This window comes from Seriola lalandi, unplaced genomic scaffold, assembly GCF_002814215.2.
Source record: "Seriola lalandi dorsalis isolate HSWRI2012SDOR001 ecotype SW California unplaced genomic scaffold, Sedor1 jcf7180002054648, whole genome shotgun sequence".
NCBI classification, from domain to species: domain Eukaryota; kingdom Metazoa; phylum Chordata; class Actinopteri; order Carangiformes; family Carangidae; genus Seriola; species Seriola lalandi.
Genome location: NW_019525201.1, coordinates 285,353 through 309,064, shown reverse-complemented (window position 1 = coordinate 309,064; position 23,712 = coordinate 285,353). Strand labels below are relative to the sequence as shown.

The 23,712-nt window shown below is 42.0% G+C and overlaps 2 protein-coding genes across 5 annotated transcripts in view; one reads left to right on the top strand and one right to left on the bottom strand.

The window, feature by feature from the left end:
• The window catches only part of LOC111665497 (glycogen debranching enzyme-like), a 31,483-nt gene extending 18,255 nt beyond the window's left edge, over nucleotides 1-13,228 (bottom strand). Inside the window, exons 1-13 of the mRNA XM_023420533.2 lie at nucleotides 13,143-13,228; nucleotides 11,430-11,640; nucleotides 11,161-11,330; nucleotides 9,902-10,105; nucleotides 8,188-8,369; nucleotides 7,111-7,222; nucleotides 6,770-6,914; nucleotides 4,993-5,101; nucleotides 4,735-4,832; nucleotides 4,080-4,219; nucleotides 3,258-3,445; nucleotides 2,351-2,474; nucleotides 1,039-1,202 (exon numbers count right to left, since the gene is read on the bottom strand). Of these exons, the coding sequence (XP_023276301.1) occupies nucleotides 1,039-1,202; nucleotides 2,351-2,474; nucleotides 3,258-3,445; nucleotides 4,080-4,219; nucleotides 4,735-4,832; nucleotides 4,993-5,101; nucleotides 6,770-6,914; nucleotides 7,111-7,222; nucleotides 8,188-8,369; nucleotides 9,902-10,105; nucleotides 11,161-11,330; nucleotides 11,430-11,640; nucleotides 13,143-13,182 (1,887 nt within the window). The 5' untranslated portion in view covers nucleotides 13,183-13,228. The remainder of the gene's footprint in view (nucleotides 1-1,038; nucleotides 1,203-2,350; nucleotides 2,475-3,257; nucleotides 3,446-4,079; nucleotides 4,220-4,734; nucleotides 4,833-4,992; nucleotides 5,102-6,769; nucleotides 6,915-7,110; nucleotides 7,223-8,187; nucleotides 8,370-9,901; nucleotides 10,106-11,160; nucleotides 11,331-11,429; nucleotides 11,641-13,142) is intronic.
• A 2,281-nt stretch (nucleotides 13,229-15,509) lies between these two features.
• abcd3a (ATP-binding cassette, sub-family D (ALD), member 3a) overlaps nucleotides 15,510-23,712 on the top strand; it is a 20,889-nt gene continuing 12,686 nt past the window's right edge. For 2 of the 4 annotated variants that reach the window (XM_023420539.2, XM_087177764.1), the window contains exons 1-7: nucleotides 15,510-15,669; nucleotides 16,840-16,876; nucleotides 16,959-17,060; nucleotides 18,244-18,332; nucleotides 21,037-21,106; nucleotides 22,405-22,502; nucleotides 23,043-23,166. In XM_023420539.2, coding sequence (XP_023276307.1) covers nucleotides 15,560-15,669; nucleotides 16,840-16,876; nucleotides 16,959-17,060; nucleotides 18,244-18,332; nucleotides 21,037-21,106; nucleotides 22,405-22,502; nucleotides 23,043-23,166 — 630 coding nt within the window. In that variant the 5' untranslated portion in view covers nucleotides 15,510-15,559. Of the gene's footprint in view, nucleotides 15,670-16,839; nucleotides 16,877-16,958; nucleotides 17,061-18,243; nucleotides 18,333-19,511; nucleotides 19,582-21,036; nucleotides 21,107-22,404; nucleotides 22,503-23,042; nucleotides 23,167-23,712 lie in introns of all 4 variants that reach the window. The other 2 variants (XM_023420540.2, XM_023420541.2) reach the window with 2 other exon arrangements.

The window sequence follows — 23,712 nt, the reverse complement described above, 5'->3', positions numbered from 1 at the left end:
AGTAGAGACAGTACAGACAGAAGATTCATGAGGGACAGAAGATTCAGTACAGACAGTAGATTCAGTAGAGACAGTACAGACAGAAGATTCATAAGGGACAGAAGATTCAGTAGAGACAGTAGAAACATAAGATTCAGTAGAGACAGAAGATTCAGTACAGACAGTAGATTCAGTAGAGACAGGACAGAGACAGTAGATTAAGTAGGGACAGTAAAGACAGAGACAGTAGAGACAGTAAATTAAGTAGGGACAGTAAAGACAACAGAGACAGTAGAGACAGAAGATTCAGTACAGACAGTAGATTCAGTAGAGACAGGACAGAGACAGTAGATTAAGTAGGGACAGTAAAGACAGAGACAGTAGAGACAGTAAATTAAGTAGGGACAGTAAAGACAACAGAGACAGTAGAGACAGAAGATTCAGTAGATTCAGTAGAGACAGTAGAGTAGATTCAATGGAGACAGTAGATTCAGTAAAGACAGTAGATTCAGTAGAGACAGGACAGAGACAGTAGAGACAGTAGATCCAGTAGAGACAGGACAGAGACAGTAGATTAAGTAGGGACAGTAGAGACAGCAGAGACAGTAGAGGCAGAGACAGTCGAGACAGCAGAGACAGTAAAGACAGAGACAGTAGAGACAGAGACAGCAGAGGCAGAGACAGTAGAGACAGCAGAGACAGTAGAGACAGAGACAGTATAGACAGAGACAGCAGAGACATTAGAGACAGAGACAGTAGAGACAGAGACAGCAGAGACAGTAGAGACAGAGACAGCAGAGACAGAGAGAGTAGAGACAGTAAAGACAGAGACAGTAGAGACAGCAGAGATAGAGACAGCAGAGACAGTAGAGACAGAAGAGACAGAGACAGCAGAGACAGTAGAGACAGAGAGAGTAGAGACAGTAAAGACAGAGACAGTAGAGACAGCAGAGATAGAGACAGCAGAGACAGTAGAGACAGAAGAGACAAAGACAGCAGACACAGTAGAGACAGCAGAGACAGAGAGAGTAGAGACAGTAAAGACAGTGGGAATCAAACCTGGATGGGACTGTGATTGTTGGGGCTGATGTCCATGAACATAGTGTGAGCCACAGCTGGGACCAGGGGCCGAAGGCTGGGCTGGACAAAGGCCCCCACAGGCTCCCCCCTAAACCAGGACAGCCAGTGTCCTCCCTCCTGACTGTCTGCAGCACCTGCAGCATCTATCAGAGAGACAGAGGGAAGAGCAGCTGCTCAATAATCACAACAATAACATCTGCTGTGAATGAAACATCTGCTGTGAATAAAACATCTGCTGTGAATGAAACATCTGCTGTGAATGAAACATCTACTGTGAATGAAACATCTACTGTGAATGAAACATCTGCTGTGAATGAAACATCTACTGTGAATGAAACATCTGCTGTGAATGAAACATCTGCTGTGAATGAAACATCTGCTGTGAATGAAACATCTGCTGTGAATGAAACATCTACTGTGAATGAAACATCTGCTGTGAATGAAACATCTGCTGTGAATGAAACATCTGCTGTGAATGAAACATCTGCTGTAACATCTACGGTCAATGAAACATGGAATAATCACCATGGATCCAAACATCCAACTCATTCAGATGCTGTTTGATTCTACTGGTTAGTTCAGTTGTTAGTGGCTTTAAATACAAACTGAAACTAATGGAGGAAATGTATGAACTCTAAAACACTTTACAGAAACTGGATCAGTTGTAACCAAACCACAGAGACAGACCAGAAGAGACCAGGAGAGACCAGAAGAGACCAGGAGAGACCAGGAGAGACAAGGAGAGACAAGGAGAGACCAGGAGAGACCAGGAGAGACCAGGAGAGACCAGAAGAGACCAGAAGAGACCAGGAGAGACCAGGAGAGACCAGGAGAGAGCAGGAGAGACCAAGAGAGACCAAAAGAGACCAGTAGAGACCAGGAGAGACCAGAAGAGACCAGAGGAGACAAGGAGAGACCAAAAGAGACCAGGAGAGACCAGAAGAGACCAGAAGAGACCAGAGGAGACGTATAGAGACCAGAAGAGACCGGTAGAGATCAGGAGAGATCAGGAGAAACCAGTAGAGACCAGAAGAGGCCAGGAGAGACCAGGAGACACCAGGAGACACCAGGAGAGACAAGAAGAGAGCAGAAGAGAACAGAAGAGACCAAAAGAAACCAGAAGAAACCAGGAGAATCCAAAAGGGACGAGTAGAGCCCAGAAGAGACCAGTAGTGACCAGTAGTGACCAGACCATCAGAAGATGGGTTAGGGTTAGGCTAACACTTCATCTAAACTCATTCGCAGGGTGAGGAGACAGAGTTAGGATCACGGTCGGGGACGGGGTCAGTACCTTTCAGCACACTGGTGATTCCCAGGCGGTTTACAAAGACATGGTCAGTGTTTTGGCTGCCGGTCCAGAGATCAGCTATCACGTAGAGGTTAGGCCTGATGGCTCTGGCTGCTGCAAGCATCACCTACAGAGACACAGAGGACACAGTGAACCTGCAGTCTGTCCAACATTAACACAGAGAAAACAGTGAACCTGTAGTCTGTCCATCACTAACAAAGAGGACACAGTGGACCTGCAGTATGTCCATCACTAACACAGGGGACACAGTGGACCTGTAGTCTGTCCATCACTAACAAAGAGGACACAGTGGACCTGCAGTCTGTCCAACATTAACACAGGAAACAGTGGACCTGTAGTATGTCCATCACTAACACAGGGGACACAGTGGACCTGTAGTATGTCCATCACTAACACAGGGGACACAGTGGACCAGTAGTATGTCCATCACTAACACAGGGGACACGGTGGACCAGTAGTATGTCCATCACTAACACAGGGGACACAGTGGACCTGCAGTCTGTCCAACACTAACACAGGGGACACAGTGAACCTGTAGTCTGTCCATCACTAACACAGGGGACACGGTGGACCAGTAGTATGTCCATCACTAACACAGGGGACACGGTGGACCAGTAGTATGTCCATCACTAACACAGGGGACACAGTGGAGCTGCAGTCTGTCCAACACTAACACAGAGGACACAGTGAACCTGTAGTCAGTCAAACACTAACACAGGGGACACAGATATCCTGGACCTTATTATGGACTTCAGGTACTTCAGCACTGAGCTAATGGACAGGGGAGGACAGGAGCTCCAACAATGGTTTTGGTCTGAAGGATGAGAGACTGACAGGATACACAGTTTCCATGAGACACCTTGATGAGTCAGGAGTAGGTAGAGAGTACCTCAGTCACATGCAGGGGGGTGGAGGGGCAGTTGAGCAGACAAACACCAGAGAAGGCCTCAGCTATAGTCTCTGTGTACGTCTTCATACGAGTCCACAGGTAAGGACAGTCCTCTGGTTTGTCTCCATAACGAAGTTTGACAGTGTTCTCCTCACAGACCAGTTCTCTCCGCAGGTAGACCTCAGAGTCTGCAGACAGCAGGAGGAAGGAAGACAGGTCAGTCTGTGGAGATTTCCTCCTCTACTAGCATCATGGAGCAGAGTTGTACCTCATGGACATGTGTGTTATGGTGATTAACGCTGAACATAATCATAACTTCCCTGTGGACATCTGATTAATGAAATGCTGTGGATGAGTTATAGATGCCAGAAATGTGTCAACAACTGTTCTCTGTGTGAAATGAAAAGTCTACATCTTCTCATATTATTTCCTTTGTACAGCCCCCACAATACTTTCCAAATTAAGGAGTGTTTTGTACTTCCTGGTTCCCGTAGCTTCGCTCTCCTCACCTCTGACACTGTCTCTCATGTGTGAAGCATGGATGAGGAGAAGCTACTTGTTGAGTTTGATAAACATAAAGACCCAACACCAGGTTATTGATAATTGGCAGATGAGCCACAGATCTGATCAGCTCTTAAGGTAAGAAATGAAATTGAAGTTGGTGTCAGCACATGATTTAACGTTAATGTCTGAATGTTGTTGAAAACATTTTATGGTGATCATTTTATTGGTTGACTATGATCAGTGGTCCTGTTGGGGGCGGAGCTTGATGCGCATCATATTATGTGCATTTTCATCTTTACTGTTGCTCCTGTTGTTCACCTGGTTCAGCTGCGTTCCTCTGCAGATCACTTCCTGTCACAGAGCCGTCATGAGCCAGGAAGTGACACGCCTTCTCTCTCTGCTCCATCAGCTGCACTTCTTTATCAAAGCTCATGTCCTCAAAAGGAAAGGTGAAATACCTGGAGATCAGACACAGGAGACATTACACATTTTAAATGACGTAATTAACATACAGCCAGGTATTATTACACATTTAAAAACCTGAAAAAACATACGACCAGGTGTTATTCAACATTTTAAATGATGTAATTAACATACAGCCAGGTGTTATCACACATTTTTTAAAACATAAATAACACACAGCCAGGTCTTATTACACATTTTGAATGACGTAATTAACATACAGCCAGGTGTTATTACACATTTTAAATAACTGAAATAACAGTCAGCCAGGTGTTATTACATATTTTAAGTAACTGAAATAACACACAGCAAGGTGTTATTACACATTCTAAAGGAATGAAATAAGAGTCAGCCATGTATTATTACACATTTTGAGTGACTGAAATAATCTCTAGCACTGAGCTGAAGTACACAGACATCTCAGTATCAGGTTTATTCTGTCACTTTTTACTATCTCAACTCAGATCATTAAAACAGTGAGGTTTGATGGTTGGGGATGGGGGGGGGTTACCTGGGACAGAGAGGGTGTCTCCTTGTGATTGGACCCAGTTTAGGTCCCTCATCAGCAAGACGCTCAGAAACCACACCTCCCACAATGCAGTTGGTCGCCTGAAGAGATATAACAAACAACAACAATGAAGACTCAAGAGAAGGTTGAAAAGTAAAGACTGAAAAGTAATCTGTTATGCAGACCTAATCTCTCTCTCTCACACACACACACACACACACACACACACACACACACACACACACACACACACACACACACCTGCTCTGCATGTTGTTTCATCTCTTTGTAAAGGTCAAAGTTCAGCTCCTCCAGTCTCCTCCTGAAACAGCTGCAGCAGTCCTGGATGACTGAAAGACTCAGACTGGTGCTGAAGAGAGTCAGATAATACAGTCACATTAACACTTCAGACTGTTATTAATAACATTATTAATAATGTTACTAATAATCACCAGTGAGTACCTCAGTATAAACAGTCTGATAGTAAATGTGACAGTCTGACAGTAACTGTCACAACTGAACTGGGACTTGAACCCAAATGCACGACTCCAAGACAAAGTACCAATTAACAATATTTTAATAACAAAGTAGCAAAGAAAAATCACTCTTACAGAGGAATATAAATTCAAAATACCCAAATAAAATCATTCACAGAGAGGAAAAACTGTAGAACACTCTTTCGAGGAAACCCAACAAAATTCCAGGACACAGGTAAAGACAAAGTATCAAAATATTGTAAAGCAAGACTTTGGCAAAACGTAACACCGAATTCAAAACCTGGCTTGGGCTAACGTGGCTGGCGTGGTTCTCCGACAACAAGACAAGACGAATTGGCGCAGGACAAAGGGAAACGCAGACTATATACACACACAAGGTAGAGGGAAACAGGTGGAAACAATCAGGGCGGGGCAGACAATCAGACCAGTGGGAAACACACAAGGGAAAGGAGGAAGTTACCTGAAACGAGAGGAGAGTTAGGTTTCAAAGTAAAATAAGAAGTCACGAGACAGACAAAACTAAATATAACTTAACGTCTCTTCATGGACATGACAGTAACAGTCTGATAGTAATTGTAACAGTATGATAGTAACAGTCTGATAGTAACAGTCTGACAGTAACTGTAACAGTCTGAAAGTAACACTAACAGTCTGGCAGTAACAGTCTGTTAGTAACAGTCTGATAGTAACAGTCTGACAGTAACAGTCTGAGAGTAACTGTCTGATAGTAACAGTCTGACAGTAACAGTAACAGTCTGAAAGTAACACTGACAGTCTGGCAGTAACAGTCTGTTAGTAACAGTCTGAAAGTAACACTAACAGTCTGACAGTAACAGTCTGAGAGTAACTGTCTGATAGTAACAGTCTGATAGTAACAGTCTGACAGTAACAGTCTGTTAGTAACAGTCTGATAGTAACAGTCTGACAGTAACAGTCTGATAGTAACAGTCTGATAGTAACAGTCTGACAGTAACAGTCTGATAGTAACAGTCTGTTAGTAACAGTCTGATAGTAACAGTCTGACAGTAACAGTCTGTTAGTAACAGTCTGATAGTAACAGTCTGACAGTAACAGTCTGATAGTAACAGTCTGACAGTAACAGTCTGTTAGTAACAGTCTGATAGTAACTGTCTGACAGTAACAGTCTGTTAGTAACAGTCTGATAGTAACAGTCTGACAGTAACAGTAACAGTCTGGCAGTAACAGTCTGTTAGTAACAGTCTGAAAGTAACACTAACAGTCTGGCAGTAACAGTCTGTTAGTAACAGTCTGAAAGTAACACTAACAGTCTGACAGTAACAGTCTGACAGTAACTGTCTGATAGTAACAGTCTGACAGTAACAGTCTGACAGTAACAGTCTGTTAGTAACAGTCTGATAGTAACAGTCTGACAGTAACAGTCTGAGAGTAACTGTCTGATAGTAACAGTCTGACAGTAACAGTCTGTTAGTAACAGTCTGATAGTAACAGTCTGACAGTAATCTCTTGACTGTATCTGACCCCTGTATGTGTCACATATAAAGTCCAGTATGTGGACTCACCTGTCAGGTGTGAATATGTCCAGGGCAGAGTTCATGTCCACTGTGTTTCCAAAGCGTCGATGCTCAGGGTCCTGCACCACCTTCAGCTGCTTCTTACACTCTGGACTGGACCTGGACCTGGACCTGGACCTGTCACCTAAACTACCTGATGAACAAAGGTCCAGAGACACCGCCCATGATCAACTGAGTATGAGTTTAACTTTTAAACATGTGCTTTAAAACACATTATTCTGACAAACTATCACTGAAGTTATTTTTCTCCAGTCCAGGATCAGATCTGGTTGCAGACAGGTTGTGTGTGTGACATGTGACTCAGGTGTGTTCCCCCATCACTGTCTCACCTGCCTCCAGCAGCTGTCTGAACTGCTCCACAGCTGCATCCACACTGACCTGCAGAAACTCCCAAAGCCTGAGCCTGGAGAAGACCTGCTGCCACAGTACACAGCACAGAGCCTGACAGACACACACACACACACACACACACACACACACACACACACACACACACACACACACCTCAGTGTTTGCCTTGGTGTTAGCCTCAATAGCCTCAATGTTAGACTCAGTGTTAGCCTCACTGTTAGCCTCATTGTTACCCACAGCATTAGTGACAGTATTAGCCTCAGTACTAGCCTCGCTGTTAGCCTCAATGTTAGCCTCAGTGTTAGCCATAGTGTTACTCTCACTGTAAGCCTCATTTATAGCCTTAATGTTAGCTTCAGTATTAGCCTCAGTGTTAGCCTCAATGTTAACCTCAGTGTTAGCCATAGTGTTATCCTCACTATAAGCCTCATTTTAGCCTTAATGTTAGCTTCAGTATTAGCCTCATATTAGCCTTAATGTTAGCTTCTGTATTAGCCTCATATTAGCTTCATTGTTAGCTTCAGTATTAGCCTCCGTATTAGCCTCATTGTTAGCCTTAATGTTAGCTTCAGTATTAGCCTCATTGTTAGCCTCAGTGTTAGTTTCAGTAGTAGGCTCAGTGTTAGCCTCACTGTTAGCCTCTGTAGGTATTTAAGTACTATTTAGTAGCATTAGTATTAGTATTAGTGTTAGTATTAAGGATCTGTTGATGGACAAAGTTAACATGTATTGTAATTTATCAGTTTTGTTACTGTATAATAAGTAAAGTAATTTGATTACTTTTTATTGATTAATGTGTAACTCAAGACACATGTCGGTGTATTGTACAGGTTGTTGGTGAGAACTGTGAGACTCAACATACAGTCACTCTGTAGCTGTAGAACAAAACAATGAGCTAGCTAAAAGACGCTAAAGCTACAAACAACCTGCTAACACTGTGTTTCTACACACCTGTTTCCTAGAGATCACAGTTATATTACACTAATATGTTTCCTAATTCCACTGTAGTTATTGGGCATGGGAAGATATCAAATGAAATGAATACCATGTCTCACATGTATGTGCTGCTCATGTTCAATCAGTGCTGGGACTCCCTGTTCAGTATATTTCCCATCAGCCACCTCACAGCTGAGGTGCCACAGAGCTCTGTCCAGGAGCCACGCTGGCTTCAGGTGAGGAGAGTTCACCAGGTTATAGCCACATTCAGGATGGAGGTGAATCCACTCACTGTCAACAGCTGGATGAGGTGAGGAAAGGAAAGGAGGAAACAAGAGGAGAGGAAGAGAGATATGAGACATGCGTCACCTCTGTATCCAGCCATGTCAACATGCTCTTTAATTCCATAATTGAATGATTAAGACAGTGTCTGTACAGAGGTCAGAAGAGACTCTTATTTCAGTGGTTAAAACTGATTGTGAATGTATTGATACATATTTATACTGTAGTGGAATATTAGGGTTTAACCCCAGAACACTGTAGATGTTTCAGTTACTTCAGGAAATAAAAATATGATGAGAACAGATGAGACCTCTTCAGTGACGGTCATGATACCAGGTGTGAAGCTGTACTGATGATAAACTACAGAAACATAGCTGCTCCACATGTCCAAAGTCTCTGAGGACCTGACAGGAAGTGTCTCTGTCTCAGGTCCAGTTGTCCTGATCTGATACAGTGCAGTCTGTTAACATGACCACAGTGTGTCTGACCTTCAGCTGAATAACGACTAAATGTCAATGAGGAAAGTGAGACGTTGATGCATCAGCCACAGCTGCCTGAAAGGCCAACAGCTGTGGTTTATTTCCACCATCCTCGTTAAAAATAAGACCAGATCACTTTTCACTCATCAGTCACTGCAGCAGCAGGTAAAGACAGAGGAATGCAGAGGACTCAACTGTCACTGACTGTTACATCAAATAATTCATTAGATCTAATATAAAAACATAAATATCATCCTTCCTGTTACCTCAGAGAGAGACGGGTCACTGATCAGCTGACTGATGATCTGAACCAGATTAATGTCTTCAGTCCAGAACAGTTTGGGTTCAGGACTGAACTGCTTCCTGCAGAACATCTATGAAAATTAACTTCATGTACTGTTGGATTCGCATGGTGTAGATTAGTGGTTCCCAACCTTTTCCAACTAATGACCCACTTGAAAATCTGTGAAACATCTGACCCCGTAACAATACAGAGGCCAAATAATACATTTTCAGTTTTTTATTTTAATGATAATATGGATTAATTAAACTCTTCCTGTTTCTGTTTTGATTCTCCAGTTTTTGCCACGGATGTGATCTTTAAGCGTAATGAGACTGAGATAGTGAACAAGTATATAATGTGGTCCAAGAGTTCCTATCCCTGGCTCATCACGGTGACAGGCTTTGATATGAGACAAGTTAAAAACGAAATGGACGGAGCTTCTCAACATTTGTAATGTTTTTAAAGATCATTTTGTTTTAAAACATTTATATTATTTTTTCATATAATTACATGATTTCACCCAAATTTTGCTGTTTCGCAAATTATTTGTCGACCCACTTGCAATACCTTCACGGCCCACCAGCGGGCCCCAGTCCACAGGTTGGTAACCCCTGGTGTAGAAAGTCCCTCCTCTGTGACTCCTGTCTCTGTTATGTCTCTCTGTGGTCGCGTTGAGTTTCTCTTCGGTCTCTTTCTGTCACTTTGTTTTGAATCTCTTTGTACAGGTGAAGCCCATGGGGCCCCTAACTCCTTGGACCCTGGGGCCTGTGTGTTTGTATTAGTAATTACCTGTGTAGTTGTAGATGACATCAGTGATGCAGACCATGTTCCAGTCTCTCCTCAGCATCTCCACCAGATCACCAACGTCTCTCCAGGTGTATGACTTCCCACCAGGTGAGAAGGCGGGGTTTAACTCCAGCTGATCAGATATGGAGTAGCAGGATCCAGATGAGCCGAGCTTCTGCAGCGGGGTGAAGTGGATCATGTTGTAGCCTGAACAGAACCAAGAGGAACATGAAACCGCAGACACAGAGAACTTTGTCTGATCATGGAGGATGCAAACCCCTCCCACACCTGATATTTGACAACCTGTCTTCACACTATGATCTGGGATTGAAACCCAGTGTGTCAAGTTCAGACTTCATGATGCTTCTGTCACTGTGGTGATTACAGACTCATAAATTCTTGCCATGACTTGGCAGAGATGGATCAGACAACATGTTGATAACCCACAAATCACAGCTTGTGACCTTTCCTGTGACCAGAGTCCGAGTGAAGCAAAGCAGAGAAGCTGGATGTCACACAGACACAACAGACTTCAGACAACAGCTCAGTCACTGTGGGAGGCAGGTGATGGAACACAGGTGAAACACATTAGGGTGGGATAGACAATCAACAGGGAGGGAAACAGGACAAAGACAGGAAGTAAAGCAACAGTAGAGGCACAAGGAAAGTTGCTTCAAAATAAAACAGAAAATAAACATTAAATGTCCAAAAACAGACAAGCAAACAACAAACAAGGGACAGATCATGACACATGAGACAGATCTGTTCTCTCCACTGTCAATATAAAATATAAATTAGCATTGCTTTAGTTAGTATAAATGACAAACATCATGCAGGATCATAGTGGACTCAGATATCCCAGTGACAGTCTCCTGTAACACTGCAGGACTTTTTACTCCAAAGTTGAATATTTGAATGTGGTTAGAAATCAAATATTCAAACTGTAATAACTTGTAATGACCTGTAAAGTCTCTTTAATTCTTCCTTCAAACTAACAAACTGAAGAACTGACAGTTTGATCAGACAGTTTACTGGGCTGAGGTTTCAGCTGAATAAAATAGATTCTGTTTTGGCCTCATGAAGAGAAAGCTCACTCTCTACAGTCAGTTTTTATGTCACTTACAATATAATATATAAATATATAATACTTAAATAAACTTCATATTAACATATTCTCCCATATGCTCAGTGTTGTCATGTAAAGTACCTGTGTGGTTTTAATTCAGAAAACTGCTGCTGGTTTGTCATGTTGGTCCACATACCGGTCTCCTTTGCCACCCTGACCCTGTCGAGCCATGAGTCCAGGGGTCCGACACCATGGGCCACGTATGTTTGGCAGCTGATGCAGTCCAGGGGGAGGATGTCATTGTTGGCCCCCACTCTCAGCACTGGATCAACGACGATGTAACCCCCCCCTACTCTCTCTGTGTCCCTGTAAACACATACATCGGTCTGAACCCCTGATGAACTGCACACACACTGTACACTACAGTATTCGCTGCAGTGTTACCATGGTAACAGAAGCACCCACCCACAGGAGAAGTAATACTGGTAGGACCCAGCCACCCTCAGGTCCAGTCTGCAGTATTTGTCACAGTCATCCTCCTGGCTGTTGGGATAGACCCAGTCCAAAGGACGGAACTGCAGACGGTCAAACTCCTGGTCTTTGGGGGGGTAGTTGGTGTACACCTGGACGCTCTTACCCTGAAGGGAGGGGCCGAGACGGAACTGCAGCTCGAAGCCTGAAGACAGCAGTAGGTACAAAGGTTACTAGAGTTCACTGTGAAGCACAAATGAGGTCATCAGGTGAGATCTCTCTGTTAAAGCTCCTGATACATGTTCATGAGGATTCATCTGTGTAATGTCAGTTTTAGAGATTTTATTGTCTTCATTTAACTTTTATTACCAGCATGACATTTAGATAGCAAGAGTATTTTATAAACTAAAGGTCTCTGTCAGTCATCACTTCCTGTCTCCTCCTGATATTGGCCTCATCATACAGGTACATTTCACTGACTGCACCATAACACACAGGACTGAGTGTGTGGAACATAGCACATACATCATGACATGCTGATGTCACATGACATGAGTGTCCAGTTCTCTGGTGCAGGACTGAGGGGCCTTGAGGAATGATGGCCTGGCCTAGTTAGTAGCTGAGGTCTGTGTGAATCCAAACAGCAGCCAGAACCAGGTCTTTATTAGAAACATGCTGCTGTTAGAACTTAAAGGTCTCTGTCCATGTGTAGTTTGATTATAATGCAGGTCTAGGTTTTATATTAATAGAAGAGAAGCTCAGAGCCTCCTCTCTTCTGATTGGCTCACCGCCCTGTCGTTACTAGAGCTCCAGAGAGAAGCCTGAGAGAGGAGATGTAAAACTACACTGAGATGGTTTTTATATCTTCTTGTGGTTCAACACTTCAAATAAAACACAGAAGAAGAAGAAAATATGGAGCTTTAAATCTTGTAATTGCAATCATTGTGATTTCATGTTTCTGGATATAAATAAATATTGATCAGAGAAACAAACTAAACAGAGTATGTGAGAGATGACAACAGAAAATAAAACATACAGGAATAATGTCTCATTTCTAACCAGCAGAGTATCTACGGGCCAAACAAGCTCATCCACCCTTTTAAAGCTGAATGAAGGTGACCTCTGACCTCTGACCTGTGACCCTGAACCAGCTCAACATGGCTCCAAACTCACAGTAGAATGTGTTTGTGTTTGTGCTTCAATAGAAGTGACTTGTAGATAATATTTGATTCATAATGTTCTGCTACTGATGTTTATTTTATCATATAAATTATTGAAGCCACTGGCTTGCTTTAAATAACATGGTGAATATTGTGAGTTGTGAACACAGATCATTAGTGTTGTGACAGTATCATGTTAATAAACTGAGCTGCTCAGGTGAGGCTTTGTAATCAGAGGTTGGTGTTATACTGTGGATGAACCTGTCTCTCAGTTTAAAAGACAGTGAGTTCAGGACAACCTCAGACTCTGAGACCACTTCACAGACTGGAGGAGAAAACCCAGACCACGTCCCTGACCAGGCTGCAGCACCAGACTGTATAGGTTAAACCTGTAGCACATGGTGTGTGTGTGTGTGTGTGTGTGTGTGTGTGTGTGTGTGATATTCTGCTGATTGTAGCACAGTTGCTCTGCAGGTGACGGTGTAGTGGTGTTGTCAGTGTCGTGGTGCAGTGTGTGTTCTGATTATAAAGTGCAGAGTGTTCCTACCTTGTTCCAGGCGGAACAGAGCTGGTTCCAGAGTCTCCATGTCAGTGACAGCAGCAGCCTCGGTTCTGTCAGCTGCTCTCCAACACGCTGTCTGATCTATTTAGACAGAGACACAGTAACATGAGACGCTCTGCACAGAGCTCTGTGTGTGGACGACCTCCTCTGCCAAAATCACTGACAAAGACTGAACTGATTCTGTTATCTTGAACTGCCTTCTCATCAACATTTTATATACTAGTGTAAGGAACTGGCTAATGGTGGATTTAACTCCAGCATTAATGATACTGAGGCCTTTTGTTTTCTGTCTGAAAAGCTGGAGGATAAAATGTTTGTGTGCTGCAGTTTGTTTTACAGCTTTAGAGGTGATGCACTGACCTGGGGAACAGGTAGGTTTCATTACCTGTTTGCTCCTCTGACTGAAGCACCTCTTTGTTAATTAAGAAGAACACACCGTGACCAGTGTCCAGCAGCGTCAGAGTTTCAGCTCCTGACGTCCACCTCACAGCTGAGCGCTGTCTGCTTCAGTATCACACTCTTATGTTGAACATCAGCTTTAAGACCAAACTAATACAGCAGGTAGACGCCGTAACCACCACATGACAGAGGTGTTGACACGTCTGTCTCTAAACTGAGAAAGGGGCTGAGCAGCAGGTAACAGTTAACAGGTAATCTGTGACACACAGATTCATGCAGTGCTCATGATCAGGAGTCCAGCGACATCAGAGCCAAAGTATCATTTCCTTTGGAAAACCACAGTATTTTGTTCTGGCTGGTAGGACAACAGATATCAGGCGTTATAATAAAGACATTATTTGTTGTACAGAGTCTGTAACTCACTGTAGATGCTGTAAATACTGTAGATACTTTAGATGCCGTAGATACTGTAGATACTGTAAATACTGTAAATACTGTAAAAACTGTAAATACTTTAGATACTGTAGATGCTGTAAATACTATAGATGCTGTAAATACTGTAGATACTTTAGATGCTGTAGATACTGTAAATACTGTAGATACTGTAAATGCTCTAGATACTGTAATTGCTGCAGATGCTATAGATACTGTATATGCTGTAAATACTGTAAATACTGTAGATACTGTAGATACTGTAGATACTGTAGATGCTGTAGATGCTGTAGATACTATAGATGCTGTAAATACTGTAGATACTGTAGATACTGTAGATACTTTAAATGCTCTAGATACTGTAGATACTGTTGATGCTGTAGATACTGCAGATACTGTAGATGCTGTAAATACTATAGATAGTGTCGATACTTCAAATGCTGTAAATGCTCTAGATACTGTATATGCTGTAAATACTGTAAATACTGTAGATACTGTAGATACTGTAGATACTTTAAATGCTCTAAATACTGTAAATACTGCAGATACTGTAGATACTGTAGATACTTTAAATGCTCTAGATACTGCAGATACTGTAGATGCTGTAGATACTGTAGATACTGTAGATGCTGTAGAAGCTGTAAATACTGTAAATACTGTAGATGCTGTAGATACTGTAGATACTGTAAATACTGTAAATACTGTAAAAACTGTAAATACTTTAGATACTGTAGATGCTGTAAATGCTCTAGATACTGTAGATGCTGTAGATACTGTAGATGCTGTAGATACTGTAGATGCTGTAGATGCTGTAGATGCTGTAGATACTGTAGATGCTGTAGATGCTGTAGATGCTGTAGATACTGTAGATACTGTAGATGCTGTAGATGCTGTAGATACTGTAGATACTGTAGATGCTGTAGATGCTGTAGATGCTGTAGATACTGTTGATGCTGTAGATACTGTAGATGCTGTAGATACTGTAGATACTGTTGATGCTGTAGATACTGTAGATACTGTAGATACTGTAGATACTGTTGATGCTGTAGATGCTGTAGATACTGTAGATACTGTTGATGCTGTAGATACTGTAGATACTGTAGATGCTGTGCATATGTTCATGTTGACTTGTTCTTCATTGGAAATATAATAATCTAATACTCCCTGTGGAAACTGTCTACTGTCTAGTCCAAACCAAGCCCCTAAGTTAACCCTGCATCATCTGTCTTTATCCACATTTATTTTTTCTTTTGTGTTTGTTCAGGCTGAAAAATTGTGAGGTCATGAAGAGGCTGTTGATTGTTATTATTGATAAAGATGGAGGAGTAATTGATTAAATTTGAATAATACTTTCTCCTACATCATCTGTACATTCACACCAGGTGCAGCATCAATCAGTTACACAACGACTCACAACGACAAACTGGAGAGTACTCGTCTGTCCACCAGGGGGGGCTATGAACTGCTGTGCAGAAAGAAGAGTGAGAAGAAGAAGAAGAAGAAGAACTCCCAGAATGCCTCTGTCAACTGAAGCAGACTCCACAAACTGAACCGGTCGTTGTGACAGAAACATGGCGGCCTTCAGTAAATATGTGACTGCGAAGAACTCCTCGATAGCAGGTGGCGTTTTACTGGTTTTATACCTGCTGAAGCACCGACGACGGACGGCCCGGCAGGACGGGTAAGTGGGCGGAAGTACGGAGAAAAAAGGTGTAAAAACTCAGGTCTTCAGGTGAGTCTGTGACGACTGTTAGGATGCTAATTAGCAGCTGCTACCTCCCAGTCTGACAGGTGACAGCGACCTGCTGCTGCCGCCGGGCCGTTTCACCGACCCTCTAAAATCCCGGTTCAGTCTCCGATCAACGAAGGTCTGAGCTTCGAGGAAAGATGGCGGATCAGTGTGACTGAGTCAGTGTGAACGAGTCTGTCGGTGGTTTAAACTCTGACAGTTTCTGCCTCTTCTTATCAATACATTCAGTTTAAAATGATCAGTTCAATCTGTCGTCACTTGTAACACAGCACTCCCTTGTAACAGCACTGCTTATAACATAAGAACAAGTGTTATAGAGCATGTCAGTAACTGTTAATAAATACTTTAAAAATACGTTTAAAGAGGAGAAAACAGAAATCATTAACTCTGAGACCTGTTTATAGTCAGAGTGATTATAACCAGGAATATATACAGTAAACTTTCATCATCTGTCTGTGTTTAAATCTTCACTGCCAGGACATTTATTCACTCAACAAATGTATTAACAGAACCGTGACTGTTGTCATGGAGATTCATCACTGTCTCTGTTTCATCAGTGGAGCAAAAGAGGAATATCTGTTATCTGAACTTCAGCAGATCCATGCAAAGACCAATATTACCATAAAGGTGATTTGCAGTATTGTTCACAATAGGCCAACACAACCAAAGACATTAAAGGTATCACTGTTGCATTGTAAAGTTTTATTATTGATGAGATATAATGACATCTGACATGAAGGAGGGGATGATCTGTGTCCGTCTTTGAACATCCTCACATTAATAATCTAATGTAAGTCTTACGTATCAGTCTTATTACTGGGATTCGGGAGGTATAGTAGGTCGTCCACGTATCAGAAGGTCGGTGGTTCGATCCCCGGCTCCTCCTCTGTATTTCAAAGGGCAGGATACTGAACTGTCCCTGATGTATCATCAGTGTGTGAGTGTGTGTGATCGAGAAGTGCTTTATAAGCGCTGTGTGAAGGCGTGAATAAAAGGGAATAGGTGAGACAAGTAAAGCTCTGTAAAGGGACAGTCCATTAATCACAGTCTTTAATTGAGTTTTATAATCTGTCTGATTTGATTCATGTTCTTTCTTTGCAGTAGAAAAGGAGGCTCAGATCTAGCGCTGAACACTGAGGTAAGTCTGAGGCTCATAAAGGTTCAGTAGAGTCAGTAGAGTTTGTTCAGTAGAATCACCTGTGTTGTTTCTATTCATACAGAAAGATGGAAGCAGAAAAGACAGAGCAGTGGTGGACAAGGTTTTCTTCCTCCGAATCCTCCGGATTCTGCGGATCATGGTTCCTCAACTCTTCTGCAAGGAGGTAAGACTCTGATGTTAATATATTCTTAAAATTAATGTTTATACTTCCAGCTGTGGTCCAGATGTTTTCAGTGGTTGAACCTCATCAGTGAAGGACAGTGAGACAGATCTCAGGGGTAAAGAGGGGGCAGATGTGCATGTTAATGAGGTAATTCAACTGATTTTAACTTTTTGTGGTAAAATCATCAGACACAAATTATTATAATTGTTAAGTCTGAGTATCTGAGCAGATCTTTAAAGGTCCAGAGCAGCTCATTAGCAGAGTAGCAGCAGCTTTAGTGTTTCCTCTTTGTCAAATAGGACTCAGCACAGTGTTTGTAGCTACACGTGTAAAAAGTGTAATAAAGTTGAGGTGACGTGTGTGTGTGTGTGTGTGTGTGTAAGGCAGCAACAGGTCCAGGTGAGGAGCTTCAGTTAATGAGGACTAATGTGATCTCAGAGACTCTGAGCTTCATGATTGTTGGTGTCAGATGGGTAAAAATCAAAAAGGATCCAGTGAAGCAGCTCTGAATAGATAAGATTGGTCAAAGGTCAGAGGTCAGCAGAGCAGGGACAGACTGGTTGAACTGTGCTGAGCAGAGTCTGGAAGATGAGTGGAAAAACCACAAAACTAAAGTCGTCTCTAACTGGTTTTAGCAACATGACAGTGAGTTGAGTGAACTTCAGTGACTGGAAAGTTTAGTCTTTCTAACACTTGAACTGATTGTGGTTTATATCTGTGATAAGAGAATATTGTCTGATCATATCAACCTTATTGATTAATTAAAGACACACTGAGGGTCTCCCAATTTAAACTGTGTTAGAAGCTTTTAGCAAACATAGAAAGTCTGTTGTAAGGACGCTCAGCATACAGCAGGTGATGTCACAGGAAGTTTCACTAAGTGATTTTAAACTTCCATCTGTTCAGTTCCTGTTTGTCTGTGCAGATAGTTCAGATCATAAAACATATAAACATTTAATTGATTTTATTAAGAGTTATTAAGAGGGGCCCTTAGACACAGAGAGCGGGGCCCTTTGACACAGATTCATGGGCTCCAGAAGCCAAGGTCACAGTCACATGGCTCCTCTCTTCAGTGTTATCCGATCAGTGCAGCAGATATGAGTCAAGGGCAGGAGATAAGAGACTTATGATGTGCAGAGTTGCACAGGCTGGACTGACTCTGGACTTGTTGTCATCATCACAGACCGGATACCTTATCCTTATCGCCGCCATGTTGGTGGCCAGGACCTACTGTGACGTGTGGATGATCCAGAACGGCACCATGATTGAAAGGTCAGAGTCTGTCTACATCATGACTGTTGAAGGTTTTATTTTGGGTTTTGTGTTTTATCCTGTTGCAGCCATGACAGCTCTGTTAGTGCTTTATGTCCACATGTGAACAAGTCCACACCTCACTGACAGGTGAGCAGTGTGAGTGTGAGGACAATGACAGACTCAGGACTGGATGTAAAACAGTACAGAGACCATCTTGCAATATGATTAGCGACACCTGTCAGCATTTAAATCAAGCTCCAACCTCCAGACTGAAACATAAAGCTAAAAGCTGCAGTTCCTCTAATGACCACTAGAGTCTGGCTCCAACAGTGAGTCAGTCCCCATAGACTCCCATGTTAAAATGTCCAACTTTACAGCAGAAATAAACATTTTTACAGCCTGGTACAAAAACTGTTTTGGTCTCTAGAGATAATTTCCTCCTTCATGACACCTGTTTCTATAACTCACCTGTTTACATTTTATTAAGGACTAAAGTTATGGAGGACTGAGGGCGTGGGTGAGCGTATGCTTGTCACAAATCAAGCCAAAGTCTCAGCTCTCCACACACGCTCCTCCTCTTTGACCATTTTTGGATTAGCTGGGAGTTAGGGGCGGAGTCAGACGTTTTCAAGTTGGCAACAGTGAGGCAGCTCACTCTGAGCTTCAGAAACCTGTGGGTGACATCCATCTTTATTTACAGTCTGTGGTTCAGACCCATGAGTCCTCAGTATATTACATTATTACATGGCCTTCATTTGAGCTCAACTACTCACCTGTAGAGTTTCATGACCTGTCAGTCCTCAGACCTCCTCTGAGGTTCCTGCTACAGTAGGAGTCTCCAGAACTACATTTACCATGAAGACAGAGCATCACTGTCAACAACTAATGATGTCTGTCAAGTGACTCCAGACCATAAAGACCAAAAGCTACAACTTCAGATTTTACCTCAGAGATGAGTTCATGTAGAATAAATATATTTTTAACTCAGTCTACCACCAGTGTCACACTGTGACCTTTTATAGAGCAGTAACTGTTATTATTATTATTATTATTATTATTATTATTATTATTATTATTATTATTATTATGTCATTCTCTTCTTGTTCAGTGACATTACAGTGACAGATGGACTGTCCCATCATGCATTGCTGTTTGATTGTGTGCAGGAACTGATGACTTTGTTCTGACTCTCCACAGTGGTATAATAAGCAGAGACATGAGTCTGTTCAAGAAGCACTTTTATTCCTACATATCAGTCATACCAGGGGTAACTGTCCCAACACCGAGAACCACCATGAATCATTAACACTGTAACGTGGCTGTGTGAGTGTTCTGTCGGGCTTCTTCATCCTGCACAGCTTCACACTGACCTGTGGCTTTTAACAGGAGCTCAAATTAATCAAAATTAAAACAATTAACACTGGAAAACATGGAGTTCCATTCAATTTATGTTATCTCTTTATAAATGTGCATTTCTTCTGACGTCAGTGAGCGTGATGTTTCAGGAGTTTCTCTTTGGTGTTTAATTAAATAATGAGACATTAATCAGATAAAGTAGTGATGGGAGGAAACTCTATGACTGTCGGATTATTATCAGCTTTAAAGTCACAGGTCAGTGTCTGATGGATTCATCAATTTAAAGCCATAATGTTTTATATCAGCATCATGGTATATTTAAATTCAACAGCAACGTAAACTGTTCACGGTGTTATTATAGAGGTCACAGGTGATGATGATGATGATGACGAGGATGATGAAGATCAGTGGTCTGCGGACACATCAAGCCTCAGTCAGTGTGTGAATGATTTAATGATATCAATATAATGAATATAAAATCTGTCATTAAGACAAAGTTAATGCAGAATTTATCTTGTGTTCATCATCATCTTCATCATGGCCGACAGCTTGCTGCAGGGATTTTTCAGTTGAAGATGTTTGTGAGTGAGACGTGTTGTCACATGGAGCAGAGCAGGTCGTCTGATATTAATTAAGTTATTGATGAACGAGTGACGACGTCCAAACCTGGTGATCTGACAGAAGCATTCGTTTTAGTTCGTCAGACAGTTCAATGGTTCATTTAAAATGGAAGTAATGGTTTCTTCACAATAAGACTACCTTTTATAAAGGCTTTATGAGTGGTTTATAACTAGTTTATTAGCCTGTTTACACTTTATAAATCCTTTATAAGTGTAGTCTTATTGTAGTGTGGTACCAAAGTAAGTACTTTTTAACTTTACATTTTTAACAGCTGGAACTGCTGCTGCCAGTGAATACTCAGTTTGTCTGGTTCTCTACAGGAACTCTGTGTTTTGTCCATAAGTAGAAACTTCATCAGTAACTCAGTGTCTTTGATTCTCTCTGGATTATAACGTTCCTGTTGTTTCACTAAGAGCTGACTTTATTTTATTCTTTTATTAGGAGTTAAACTTGTCACTGCATTCACTGTTTGTTCTATTGAATTCAGTTACAACACAATGTTGGTTGTGCAGTGACATCAGGTGGGGGGGGCGGGGTCAGAGCTATAAATTGAATGTTCCTTGTATTAACTCTCTGGACTCCACTGTCACAGTCTGATTCCTGTCAGTGAGATGCTGTTGTTGATGTTGAATTGGTTCCTCAGGACATTGAATTGATGAAGCTTCAGTATCTGTCCCTCTGACCCCAACCCCCCACCCCCCCTTCTGTGATGTTGGCTCATCTCTCTGCATGTTGTGGTTTGCAGTGCAATTATCGGTCGCTCCACTAAAGATTTCAAGATCTACTTGTTCAGCTTTATCAAATTCATGCCACTTGTAAGTGTGTTTTTGTTAACTCTTCCTTTTGAAACACTTTTTGAAGTGTCGTCTTGATTATTACATATGTTTATCTGTTTACATAGTGCTCTGTAAAGTCTGTAGTTCAGTGTTTCTGAAGAGTACAGAGGAGACCTGACATTTATAATTACACTTACTAATTTACTGTAACACTAAATATCCATCGAATCATTTCATGCATTTATAAATACAGTAGAACCATTGACATGATCATTGTTCTGAGCTAACACGTCTGTCACTGTTTAATGGCTGGAAATACTCTGTTTCTATTGTAAACAAAAGCAAAAGACAAGACAATAACTCATAGTGTCAGAATGTCCTGATGTCAGTGTGTGTGTGGGGGGGGGGGTCTGTGGCAAAGAGGACTAATATATCGAACTCATTAATAACATAAATTGATTATTGTTTTGTTGACAATAAGACAAACAGATTGTTTTCAGCCTGGTGAAGTTTTCTTTGCTCTTTTAAATTATATTCTGCATGTGCATGTCCTTTACTCCCTGTACTCTACTAAAACAAAGGATCAGCATGTCCTCTCTTACTGTCTGACTCTGACTGACTCTGACTATGTCTGACTGACTGACTGTGTCTCTGACTGACTGTGTCTCTGACTGACTGTGACTCTTTCTGTCTCTGACTGACTGTGTCTCTGACTGACTCTGACTCTTTCTGTCTCTGACTGACTGACTCTGACTGACTGTGACTCTTGACTGCTCTCTGACTGACTGTGTCTCTGACTGACTGTGACTCTGTCTAACTGTGACTCTGACTGACTGTGTCTCTGACTGACTCTGACTGACTGACTGTGTCTCTGACTGACTGACTGTGACTCTGACTGACTGACTGTGTCTCTGACCGACTGTGAATCTGACTGACTGTGTCTCTGACTGACTGTGACTCTTTCTATCTCTGACTGACTGTGTCTCTGACTGACTGTGACTCTTTCTGTCTCTGACTGACTGTGTCTCTGACTGACTGTGTCTCTGACTGACTGTGACTCTGACTGACTCTGACTATGACTAACTGTGACTCTGACTGACTGTGACTCTGACTGACTGTGATTCTGACTGACTGTACTCTGACTTGACTGACTGTGTCTCTGATTGACTGTGACTCTTTCTGACTCTGAGTGACTGACTGTGATTCTGACTGACTGTGACTCTGACTGACTGTGATTCTGACTGACTGTGACTGACTGACCATGTCTGACTGTGACTCTGACTGAAGATCTCACAGTGGGAGCTGACACTTGTCTCTGTGTGACCGGCTCGTTGCAGATTGCCTTGGTGAACAACTTCCTGAAGTTGGGCCTGAACGAGTTGAAGCTGAGGTTTCGAGAGAGGCTCACAAAGAGTTTATACGACCAGTACCTGCAGTGAGTACTGCAGCAGAATCACAGCTGCTGTCCCACCACTCACTCAGATTTAATTTAATGTGATTAATAAGTAAATTAAATTTAAAGTCATTTCATTTAATGTATTTAATGATTCAATTTAAATTAAGTCATTTTATCTATATCATAATTTATCAAACAGACACCTGAGCAGCAAATGAGACAATTATAGATACTGATTAATACTGATTTTATTGGTTTAATGTGGTTGCAAAGATCTGTGGTTGGTCAACATTAGTACTCTGGGAAACGTGGACATTTAAACTATTATTTGATTTAATAATTGATTAAAAAGATAAATAACAAATCGATAGATAAGCAGAATAATCAGCTAGTGTTGTGACTGTGTAACTGACCTGAGATATAAAATACACAATCAGCCTGGTGCATTGAAAAAAAGTACAGAAAACAAATGGCTCATGTAGTCAGTCATAGCTGTGGATTCTCTGGTTCTGACTGTCACATGTAGAACCTGGTCTTGTGTGGGTCCTGGTCTCTGAGTCTTGTGTTCTGGCTCCGCAGAGGTTTCACCTTCTACAAAATGGGGAACCTGGACAACCGGATAGCCAACGCAGACCAGCTGCTGACACAGGATGTGGAGAAGTTCTGCAACAGTGTGGTGGACCTGTACTCCAACCTCAGCAAGGTACTGACTGTGTATACTGTCAGCTGAGACTTGATCCGGTTCAGGATCAGGAAGTCCAGGACTCATAGATCAAAGAGGAAGGATCATCACTCCATCAGGTCACCTCTGATCTATGACTCACTGCAGCCAGACTGTAGAGGGTCAGTCCAAGACTGGACAAATAGATCCTCCATAGACCGTTTATAGACTCTGTGTGTTCAGGGGCCAGTTGCAAAAAACACCTTAAGTTTTCTACTTAAGTCTTGACACTTAAGGTTGAATTTCTTCTTAGCTGAGGGATTTATTTAAGGGTGTTGCACAGAATCTGTTAAAAGGTTTCCTTTGTTAAAGAAAACATTTTTACAGCAGTGAAAGAGATTTTACAGCGATAAAATTCTACAGTTTCCACGGAGACCGTTTGTTTGCTGGCAGGAGCGCTTGTGACAGCGGTGAACATCTCACCTGTATCGTCTCACAGAAGAAGGAAAGTGGAATGATCAATTCATCAATAACTGCTGATCAAATCTATAGAGTAAAATCAATAAATGCATTCCTCTGGTTGAGGCT